The sequence below is a fragment of the Podarcis liolepis genome (assembly GCF_965112155.1).
Source record: "Podarcis liolepis genome assembly, chromosome: 4".
Lineage (NCBI taxonomy): Eukaryota > Metazoa > Chordata > Lepidosauria > Squamata > Lacertidae > Podarcis > Podarcis liolepis.
Genome location: NC_139558.1, coordinates 96,557,059 through 96,569,200, shown reverse-complemented (window position 1 = coordinate 96,569,200; position 12,142 = coordinate 96,557,059). Strand labels below are relative to the sequence as shown.

The 12,142-nt window shown below is 43.4% G+C and overlaps 1 protein-coding gene across 2 annotated transcripts in view; it reads right to left on the bottom strand.

Moving 5' to 3' along the window:
* Window positions 1-12,142, bottom strand: part of RSF1 (remodeling and spacing factor 1) — a 52,468-nt gene that overhangs the window by 35,366 nt on the left and 4,960 nt on the right. For both annotated transcript variants that reach the window (XM_083499239.1, XM_083499240.1), the window contains exon 2: window positions 306-397. In XM_083499239.1, the coding sequence (XP_083355365.1) occupies window positions 306-397 (92 nt within the window). The remainder of the gene's footprint in view (window positions 1-305; window positions 398-12,142) is intronic.

The following is a 12,142-nucleotide window of genomic DNA, read 5'->3' as shown; positions in this document are numbered from 1 at the left end:
GTGGGAACAAAAACATGCTGCCCCAGAGACCAAATATGAAAAACTGGAAGACCCAGAAGCCTTTCATAACAATCATTTAAATGAATTGTATTAGAAGGACATTGATTTTTGTGTGCTCTGGAAATTCCTTAAAATTATTTCTGGATGGTAGTGATTACATCTGCACACTATATCTAATATTAAACAATACAAAAACAAAAATTGGCACAGACCCCTCCTATTTCTGGCCATGGTATTGGGGATTCCCAACATCATATATCACCCAGTAGTAGAGTTTCAAAGCATCCAATGTAAGAACAACTTACCTTGATCAAGTATTTTTCCCAGCGATCTGCTGTGACGGATTTTCCGATCTTCCTCATCAGTTTCAAGTGAAGTTCTACCAGCTCTCTGGGAACTACAAACAAGAAGGGGAGGGAGTTTAAAAACAAATAAGCAACTAGGTTCTAAATGCTAGACGTAAGCGCAAATTCAAGAGAAAGACAAACGTTAAATGTTAACTAATCCACAGAGCCAAAATATTAAAATAGGATGCTCACGCTCATACACACAGTAAAAACTGCATGGTCTGAACATCGTAATAGATCAAGGTATAACAAAAGGCATACTATAATCCCAACAGTGGACTACCAACCAATTTCCTGTCAACCACCTTGCACCTGCAGGGTGGCTAGGATTCTTACAAAGAATGTGAAACAAGGTGAGCTGATGCATCCAGGCACTTCTTATCAAGGCGCTTGTTATATTCTTACTCGGAAAAGCTTAACGAAGATTACTTATGCCTTAACTATTAAGAGGCAACCTTACTACTTCTCCATTTGCTCTGCTGGACCAGGCAGTTTCTAGAAAAAGATGACCGCGCAGTTTCTCATCTACCTTAGAATCTAGGTAGCTCAGCCTTCCAGCACTAAAATCAGACATATGCTAAAATGTGATTTTACACCTTAGGTGGGGTTAATTATTAAGGATTTATAAAAGAACTTAACATCTTTTCCTTTGTTCATAGAGTCTCTCTCTCTCTCTCAATCCGCATATGAACCAGGAGCAAACTACAGCAGCACCTAGTGGCAGAACGGAGCAACACCCACGCAGGCAGATCTGAAAAGGTGCTGAGATGGACAGCCTGATACAGACCTGGAAAAATATCACAGCTGCCCTATCCTTTGGGAAGCCAGCCTTGCACAGGAGCTATTTATCCCTCATGTTTTAATTTTCAAAAAACGGCATAAGCATTTTTATAACGTTTTAGAACTGCTTTCAAAGTAGAATGCTACACGTTTGTTTTCTCCTACCCTGGAGGGTAGGACTTGAGGCAATGGCTTCAGGTTACAAGAAAGGAGATACTGACTAAACATTCGGCAAAACTTTCTGATAATAAGAGCTGTTCAGCACTAGAATAGACTGACACGAGAAGTGGTGGGCTCTCCTTCCTTGGAGGTTTTTAAGCAGAGGTTGGATGGCCATCTGTCATGGATGCTTTAGCTGAGATTCCTACATTGCAGGGGGCTGGACTCCCTTGGGTCACTTCCAGCTCTAAGATTCTATAATCTTAAAGAGGTTCACACACTGCTCCATGAAATTTGTGCTGGAGCAACCAAAATTCTTTGGGCTACTGCAATGCGCTCTATGTGGGGCTACCTTTGAAGGTGACACAGAAACTGCAATTAATCCAGAATGCGGCAGCTAGACTGGCGACTGGGAGCGGCCCCCAAGACCATATAACACTGGTCCTGAAAGATCTTTATTGGCTCCCAGTACGTTTCCGAGCACAATTCAGAATGTTGGTGCTGACCTTTAAATCCCTAAACGGCCTGGGTCCTGTATACCTGAAGGAGCGTCTCCACCCCCATCATCCAGCCCGGACACTGAGGTCCAGCCCCAAGGGCCTTCTGGCGATTCCCTCGCTGCGAGAAGTGAGGTTACAGGGAACCAGGCAGAGGGCCTTCTCAGTAGTGGCGCCCTCCCTGTGGAATGCCCTCCCAGTAGATGTCAAGGAGATAAACAACTATTTTACTTTTAAAAGACAACTGAAGGCGGCCCTGTTTAGGAAAGTTTTTAAGGTCTGACACTGTATTGTTTTTAATATTTTGTTGGAAACTGCCCAGAGTGGCTGGGGAAACCCAGCCAGATGGGTGGGGTATAAATATATAAATTAGTAGTAGTAGTAGTAGTAGTAGTAGTAGTAGTAGTTGTAGTAGTATTTGCTTGGAAGTCTTTGCTTAGAAAGTCAACCAAAGAACAGCCTGGAATGCTGCACACTAGTCAAAATACATTCTTTGCTGGTGTTTCAGTAAGCTAGTGGTTTGGTTGATCTTGTATTTACTTGCCAGAGAGAGTGGGAATGCAGGTAACAACAGCCAGTTAGACAATTGGGAGGGGGGAGGAAAGGGAGGAATTTGGGGGAAGTGGTCAAATAGCTGGCTTCAGAGAATAATAAGAGCAAGAAAAATGGGGGGGGGACCAAATAGGTGAGGAAGGGGGGGATATTGGGTCCACTATGTTTAGTGAGCCCTATTTAAGAGGATAATTGGAAGGAATTAAAAAGAAAGGAAACAAGACTAGAAGAGAGAGTACAAGTGCCTGGCACAGATCCCAAAGAAGGAAAGCCAGGGAGGAGAAATGAGGGGTAAATAGCAACAAAGCAGCAGAGGCAACATTCAAAGCTCGCTCATCCATTATTATTATTTTTCCAAGGCACACCAACACTGAAGACAATGCAGAATGCAAAAGCCTCACTAGGGTAACGCCCACGTTGAAAAGTAGTAAGAAGGTTACAGAATTTTCCAGAACTGTTCTTCAGGTGAGATGTTAAGCAAAACAGAAAATGGGGCAGGTGAGAAAATGGAGGGTGGAATGAAAGTCCCAAAGTAAGCAATTTGTCACAGTCTTAAAATGGAGAGAAGGAAGAAGTAAGGGAGGCTCTAGTCCATGGGGTCACGAAGAGTCGGACACGACTAAACAACAACAACAACAACAGTCTGGTCTGCTAGGTGCAAAACAGATTTCAGGTTGCAACAAAACCAACTGGGACAAATAATCAGCAGTGGCTGTCCAGATAAGATAGAATCATTTTAAATATGCAATCTCAGTGGCCTTCTTATCCACAGTCAAAATAAGGAGCACAAGGCAGGCTCAAACACCCCTTCTGAACAAATTCTCTTTTCCTTTTTCAGTGTTCATCACACCAAGGTTAACACCATGGTTGTCTTTATCTTCAATTTGCAACCAACTGGTGCAACCAACTGGTACTGACAGAATTAATGCTGAAAACGAGAGGGAGGGAATTTTTGTACCGGTGAAAGAGAGCAAAGCAAAAGTAGGGAAACTTTTCGGCCTGGTGGGCTGGATCTTCATCTCCCCTCAACATCTGACAAGGAAACTGGAGAAGCTGGCACAGCAGGATTTGTGGGATGTAAACACAGGAGCAGTCAATGACAATATTCCTAGAGTGTACATGTTAGAACATGGGGAGGGATGTCTGTCCAGCAAGCAGGTAAACTTCCTGGGGACGGACTTCCTCCGCATGTGACCAGAGGTGGGTGTGGCCTCACCTGTGCAGGTAATGACAAAAGCACAGGGCAGGCGGCCACTCTCTCTCTCTGCCATCTTCCTTTGATGAGGAAACATCTAAGGATGCTCTCTTGGCTCCCATCCAAGAGAGGAGATAAGGTCTACCTTGCTACAAGATAGATTCTGAATGTATGTAACCTTTTTAAGCCTGTCTGCCTTCTGGGATCATATTGTGAACAGAACATGAGTAAACTCTTTTATACTTTTATAAAGACTGTGTTGTGTCTTGTATTTTAAGAGGGAACAAAGGGAAAATTACCAGAGTAATTATTATAGAGGTTCTAGCGAACCTGTGCACACGTTACCGTTGCGAACTTAAAGGGGAATGTCTATAAACTCTGCTGATATTTTGGAAACTTGTTAGCACAAGTTGGATAAGGATATAATTAGTCAACATATCCTCTCCTGCACCCCAGAACATTCCCACAGGATTAAACACTCTGCTCACCAGCTGATGAGTGGAGGACTGAATTTTGGTCTCTGCAGGGATCTACTTCATCAGTGCATCCCACATGGGGACACTGGGAAGGCAAATCCCAGCAGGACTGAACCTTCCCCTGCCCATCAGTCAGTGGCAGCAGCTGACAGTTGGGTGTAGTTTTGAAGAAATGGCCTTGTGGGCAAAATTGGACTACCCAGCAGGTGAACACTTGTCTGCGGGCCAGAGGTCCCCTACCCCTAGAGCAAAGGGAGGAAACAAGTATGCTCACCACAAACTCCTTATCTCTTGTATGTAGGAAAGAGAGTGGGAAATGATAATCCTTTAGCAGGCCTGAGTTTCTATATTTAAAATGACTTGAGAGCAACACACAATAGGTAATGTTCTCTGAAGTGTTGTAGTCTGTTTTCCAAAGATGAAACTACTAGGAAAAACAGAGCACAGAAGAAGTGGAATACTACAAATCAAAGAGTTGTCAAGTGCTGGTGACAGTTACAGGGAAGCCAAGCAGGCATCTGCTAAGAAAGTCAGAATTGTGCTGGCGCTTCAGAAGCAGGTGAATGGCATAACACAGTAAGCTCAGAACACAAATATACGGCAACATTTATTGCAAACATAAAGGTAAAGGTACCCCTGACCGTTAGGTCCAGTCGCGGACGACTCTGGGGTTGCGGCGCTCATCTCGCTTTATTGGCCAAGGGAGCCGGTGTTCAGCTTCCGGGTCATGTGGCCAGCATGACTAAGCCGCTTCTGGAGAACCAGAGCAGCGCACGGAAACACCGTTTACCTTCCCGCCAGAACGGTACCTATTTATCTACTTGCACTTTGATGTGCTTTCGAACTGCTAGGTTGGCAGGAGCAAGGACTGAGCAATGGGAGCTTACCCCGTCGTGGGGGTTCGAACCGCCAACCTTCTGCTCGGCAAGCCCTAGGCTCTGTGGTTTAGTCAACAGTGCCACCCGCATCCCTAGATCCTGGCTTAGACCTAGAAAAATATCACCTGCAAATATACACTCATCCAAATAAAACGAGGTAAGGTAGAATGATGCAATTCTCACCAATTACTATTGTAAACACACAACACAATTCTATACCTCTATGCTCTGCATAAGAAACATCAACTACATCTTGAATTTCAAAGCCTTTTCAAACCACTGTTTACAATTGTTTATGGGTGTACTTATGTGCATTTCTTATGACTCTTGGTCATTTTGGTTGCCTTTCATGGCATCTTTTCCAGTTCTAAAACATCCTACGACGGGTTATTGACCAAATCACTGAGGCTCTTAAAATTTCCCACAACCATCTCAGTTTCCCCTAGACAGATCGAATATATTTATTTGTTTGTTTTATTTAAATATATATTCATGCCACTTACCACTGTAAAAATTATCAGGTAGTTTACAAAACAGAAATAAAACATCAACACTGCTCATCTACAAATGAAAAGAAAGAAACCAAATGAAAAACAGCACAGCTGCACTAAAAAGGGCTTAGATGGCTGGTATACATAAGGAGAAGGAACTTCCGTGCTCCTTACAATTTGCTTCAGAACTACTTCCAGCCCATCCAGCCTGGCACACAAGTGGGTCATTTACAGAGTCATGTGCAAAATTGGATCACACTACAAGTATCTTCATTCAGGAGGGAGAGTCGGCACTTAACTAACATTAATAGCAACTGGGAAGCTACTGGGAAAACACAAGAGAGACGCTGTTTGTTTGGGTGTGTTGTCTTCCAAAAAACATGATACTTTAGGTAGAGATTGCATGTGAGTCCTTCCTTCCAGTGTGCTGCCCCCATGCTGCAAATGGAGGACCTGCTGGGAGGAAGTACACATGCGATGCATGCAATCACAAGCTCAAACTCTGCACAGTATTACTTTTGCAAATTACCCACAGTCCCTCACTTAGTGCCTGACATTTTTCTATAAAGCCTGCACAGTGAATGAATATAGTTTTCTAGGAAATTTTAAACCCAAGACATAATGATTGTTGGGGAACCCAAAATACTGCAAACCTTTTAACAGCCTGCTCAAAAATCTCCTTTGTCCACGGGGCTACCAAGGTACTAACTAAGAGGGACGGACAAATCTCTCAAAGTTGGTTTCTCATTTTACCAATCTTAACTAAGTTTTAATTTACCTTATTCTGACATCTGTTCATACAGTTCATCTGTCCTCAAGAAAATGTATCACCATTTTAGTGTGTATTTCCCTAATATACACAGTTTTAAATCTCTAAGCAATTTACAATACATTTCCACACATAGTTTCCCCTAACATACTGTATTTCACTGAGTAGACAACAACATTCTTAATAGCCGCACTCCCATTTTTTGACCCCTGAAATCGGTCCCAAAGCACTCATCACATAATATGAAAATGCAACAATTAACAATCCAATCTACTCTTTTCACCTTAGATATCAGTGACTAATGAATCATCTGTGAGAGGTAAAGATTTTTAAATTTAAATTAAGAATTAAATTTATTTATTTATTTATTTATTGAATTCCTATGCCGCCCATTCATTCGAGGATCACAGGTTGGTTTACAATATAAAACCAGAAAAATGCATGACATAGTAACATCACTAAATCATCTACCTTTATTACAGCTGGGGTAAAAAAAAATACACCCTACTAAACATTATATGCTTCATTCTCTCCATGGTGTGAAAAAAATTATAAGGGGCTTCCCTAACTGAATTTGTGCCTGTACAAATCCTCCACAAAATTTGAGGACCAGAAAAAGAACATTAGCCTGTGCTTTTCACCAGCATGCTATTCTCCAAAAGGACTACACTTTGAGGTATGGAAAAGCAAATAATCCAACGAGACTTCACCTGCAGCCTGAAGCAGCTCAGTGCAAGTCATCAGTTTACTACTACAGCAAGAGTTAAGCCAAACTCTACTTAACACAGAACTATAGAGCTAGAAGGAACCTTAGAGATGCCTCTGTATTCCTGCAGGATTCCTCACCCCCTTTGCTAAAGGACAAAACAAAGGAAGATCAACACCATGACCCAATGGGTAGTAGTTTCTTTCCTTTCCTCCTTGCAGCAGATGCCCCACCCACAACATCACAAAGAGTTGGCAAAGGCAAAAAAGTGAGGCTGCTGTTTGGAAGGGTGTGTGTGTGTGTGTGTGTGTGTGTGTGTGTGTGTGTGTGATGAATGTCCAACCAGTGCAATCTGCACATCTTGGCTGAATCCACTTAACACAGCTTTCCACACTGTGAGTGCACCACACTAAAATACTGAACAAATGGAGGCAGTGTTAGAAACTAGCCAGGCGCGTTTTGCTCCTGGCGGGGGTCCAACTGCGACCACGTGGAGATCTCTGGATGCCAGGTTGGCAATGGACATCTCCATCTGGCTGGCCCCTCCAGCTTTCTTAAGCAGGTCAGCAGAAGAGCTTATTTATAGTGCATTTATATCTCACATACATGCATTTATATTTCACATACATGATTCTCCCTCCTCCTCAGTTAATCCCTATAATGATCCTGTTAAGAGGCTGTGACTGTTCCAAGGTCACCCAATGAGCTTCTTTACAGAGTGGGGATTTGAACCCTGTTCTCCCAGGTCCTAGTCCAACACTCTAACCACTACACCACACGGGCTTCCTAGAATGCTTCTGCTATGGGGCAGCTCTATAAATTAAGTAGGTAAATAAATACTGGAAAAGCATAATGTCACTTAAGAGAAGGATCTGAAATATTTTCCTTGGAGCCTGAATTTGTTTTACTCTGGATTGTTTTACAGTGGTACCTCGGGTTAAGTACTTAATTTGTTCTGGAGGTCCGTACTTAACCTGAAACTGTTCTTACAGCACCACTTTAGCTAATGGGGCCTCTTGCTGCCGCCACGCCGCCGGAACACGATTTCTGTTCTCAACCTGAAGCAAAGTTCTTAACCTGAAGCACTATTTCAGGGTTAGCAGAGTCTGTAACCTGAAGCGTATGTAACCTGAAGCGTATGTAACCCAAGGTACCACTGTATTTGATGTATCAATGTGCTTTAAACCCATGAGAGATTCCCCCCCCCCTTAAAATATAAAGCGGTATAGTAAGGAAATAATTAGGATAATGATAATAAATTCCACCGCAAAAAGGTGCCTAGACATTGTCATGGTGACTGTAACCCAGGTATAAGGAGTCATTTGGCGATTAGCTTATATATCTGAGTTTCTAACACTGAATGGAGAGACAGGCTGGCCATGCAGCAGGATGAAGCAACCTACCGTATTTTTCGCTCTATAAGACGCACCAGACCACAAGACGCACCTAGTTTTTGGAGGAGGAAAACAAGAAAAAAAAATATTCTGAATCTCAGAAGCCAGAACAGCAAGAGGGATCGCTGCGCAGTGAAAGCAGCAATCCCTCTTGCTCTTCTGGCTTCTGGGATAGCTGCGCAGCCTGCATTCACTCCATAAGACGCACACACATTTCCCTTTACTTTTTAGGAGGAAAAAAGTGAGTCTTATAGAGCAAAAAATACGGTACTTCAGATGACACCACAAACAGGGGATAAAGTATCTGAATGGGGCTGCAAGGCTTTTTAAAGTGTTGGTCCTTGCTGCGAGGGGGAAAGACATCATTTATTCTTGACCTCAAGGAGCAAAATATATAGGGCTGATAGTGAATGAAGGTTACATTCTCCAGCTGAAAAGAGGTATTTGTGGAAACAGGTCTCCTAGTAGCAGCAACAGGAGGACCTTGGTTTGTTCAAATCAGAAAACGATACAGTAAGATTAAACAATTGTCAAATGATGCGAATCAAGAATACAATAGTAAAATACTAAAAATCCAGCTGAGCCTACAATACGGCCATTGTGAAAATTTCCACAGCATTCCACTACTAGCAACACGAATGTATCGTTATTAAAATTGTGAGATGCCTTTACCAGCACTCAAGGTGCCAGATAGTAACAAATCTGAAGGAGTGTCTCTTCCCGTTCAAGCCCGTCCGTGTCCTAAGATCTTCTGTCAAGGCCCGGGATCAAGTGTCTTCCACATTAGAAGAATCGCATGTAAGAACGTTAAGAACAGCCTGCTAGATCAGGCCAATGGGCCCACCTAGTCCAGCTTTCTATTTCCACAGTGGCTGAACAGTTGCCTCTGGGAAACCAGCAACCAGGATTCGAGAGCAAGAGCTACTCTCCCGTCCTGTGGCTTCCGGCAGCCCACTCCTCCATGAATTTGGCTAATACTCTTTTAAAGCTACCCAAGCTGGTGACTATCGCTGCCTTTGGTGGGAGCCAGTTCCATAGTACAGTGGTACCTCGGGTTAAGAACTTAATTTGTTCCAGAGGTCCGTTCTTAACCTGAAACTGTTCTTAACCTGAAGCACCACTTTAGCTAATGGGGCCTCCTGCTGCTGCCGCCACACCGCCACCGTGCGATTTCTGTTCTCATCCTGAAGCAAAGTTCTTAACCCCAGGTACTATTTCTGGGTTAGCAGAGTCTGTAACCTGAAGCGTCTGTAACCCAAGGTACCACTGTATAACTGTGCAGCTACAAAGGAGAGGGCTTTTCAGAGGTGGGGCCCTGGCTTTGGAACATCCTCCCTAAAGTGCTGTGCCTAGATGCAGGGGTCAGCAAACTTTTTCAGCAGGGGGCCGGTCCACTGTCCCTCAGGCCTTGTGGGGGGTTGAACTATATATTTTTTTGGGGGGGGGGGAGAACGAATTCCTATGCCCCACAAATAACCCAGAGATGCATTTTAAATAAAAGCACACCTTCTACTCATGTAAAAACACGCTGATGCCCAGACTGTCCGTGGGCCGGATTTAGAAGACGACTGGGCTGGATCCTGCCCCCGGGCCTTAGTTTGCCTACCCATGGCCTAGAGCCGATACACTCAAGAACCAACACAGACAGACAGCACCAAGAACAAACGAACAGAACCACCCCTTTCAGGAAGGCCTTGAGGCACAGGGGTCAGAACTTCTGAGAAGCACTTCTGAAGCTATGTTCTGTGTGAGCTCCACTTCTATACAATCTGGTCACACCACCACGCAACAAGGCCTGATCTCACAGGCCTGATCACCTTTTGGGAGGGATGGAGAAATAGGTCTATACACACTGTAACAGATTACCAATATTATCACAACACACACGTTCTATTCAGCAATGGATTGGGGCCCATAGGGTTTTACTTCACAGCTTCACCTTTTGTATGTGAACGCTGAAAAATACAATGGAACTGCATTCTTCATTTATATTAATCTCAAAAACATGAGTGTTTTCATATTTTTAGGTTTGCTTGCTTGCTTATTTATTTATTTATTATTAAAACGATTTAAAACAGCTTTTTGATTACGAAAAGAAATGCCCCACAATTTTATAAAAGCCATAATAATATCCTATCCAATGTAAACAATCAACAATAAAATCAAGAGTAAAATATCATCAAGTGACCAAGAAAAATCAGAACTAGCAGCAATGGTGTACAGTATTCAACTGCTGGTGCAAATACTCCATAGTTCATGCCCGAAGAAAGAACAATCCACATGGTTGGTGCCACTAGAGAAGGTCACAGCACCATCAGGATTGCCTTACCCACAGACTGCAGAAACAAATATTAAATATTTACTACAGTCATACCTCAGGTTACGAACACTGCAGGTTGCGTGTTTTCAGGTTGCGGACTGCGCCAAACCCGGAAGTACTGGAATGGGTTCCTTCCGGGTTTTGGCGCTCGTGCATGCGCCGAAGCACAAAATGATGTCACATGCATGCGCAGAATAGCGTCACGCACGTGCGAAGACGCGGTGCTTCAGGCTGCGAACGCTGCAGGTTGTGAACGTGCCTCCTGCAAAGATCACGTTTGCAACCCAAGGTATGACTGTATTATGCATAGTTTGCAAACGAAATCACATAAGCAACAATAACAAAACTGTCACGGTACAAAAAATGCCACTTAGACACTTTTGCTTCTCAGAGCTTTAAAAAAAATACTTTTATTAATTTAAAATTATATACATACCGTTTATAAAATGTACTTAGCCTAGGCCTGCATAGTGTAAGGACTGCAGGTTAACTGTGGTCCAATCCCTGCCTATTTGCAATCATCTGGGTAAATTCCCAAGAATCATTTGCAACCCCTTCTTGGTGGGAACAATTAAAGGCCAGTATGGCAAAATCATTTGCATGGCATGTCAGATGATGAATTAAAAGGCCTGAGTTCAATGCTCACTCAGTCATAAACTTCCCGGGGTGACAATGGGTCAATTACCATTGTTTTGAACTACTTCACTGGATTGTTGTGAAGATAAAATGGGGAAGATTCACATATGCCCCAGGGCTCATAGGAGAGAAGGTGGGATAAACAATTTAATAAGATAAAAGTGAGTGTGTAACTGCAGCTTCTCTTTGGGTTTTGAGGCATATGGCAAAGTTGGCACCAGTTTTTCCAGTCTGCTGCAACTATCCATCCACTCAGCATGGACCACTTGCAGCAAATACTGTGTGTGTGTGTGTGTGTGTGTGTAAACCTTGTATGCTGTTAGCAAAAACAGTGAAAAGTAGGCAGCCATGAAGAAAGGATAGCCAAAGTGGTGCACTTCAGGAGGTGTGCATGTGTTAATGGGCTAGAAAACAGAACATAGAAAGCTGTCCTATACAGAGACTGGTCCATCTAGCTCAGAATTGTCTATGCAAGCTGTCGCCAACCTAGCACCACCCAGATGTTCTGAACTACAACTCTCAACAGCCTCAGGCAACACGGCCAATGGTCAGGGATAATAGGAGCTGTGGTCAAAAACAGTACATTGGCTACCGCCGGCACAAAAGGAGTGCAGCGGCTAATAGATAATGTGCTTATCACCCTTGACTTAGTAAAAGCAAGGCGTATACAGTGATTTGCATTCTGGATTCCTGGCTTTGCTAGCTCTTAAAACACAAAAGTTATTAAGGGGGAGCGGGGAGAGAACACCCACTAGATTTCTTCCTGCTCAGGGGAGCACATCAGAATTACCACAAGCAGTGGAACGAAAGGCTTGGGGAAATTGCAACACTTCCTCCATTGGTGAAGAGCTTAGAAAGCCATCCTACAGAATAATCAAGGCACAGGCAAACTCGGCCCTCCAGATGTTTTGGGACTACAACTCCCATCATCCCTGACCACTG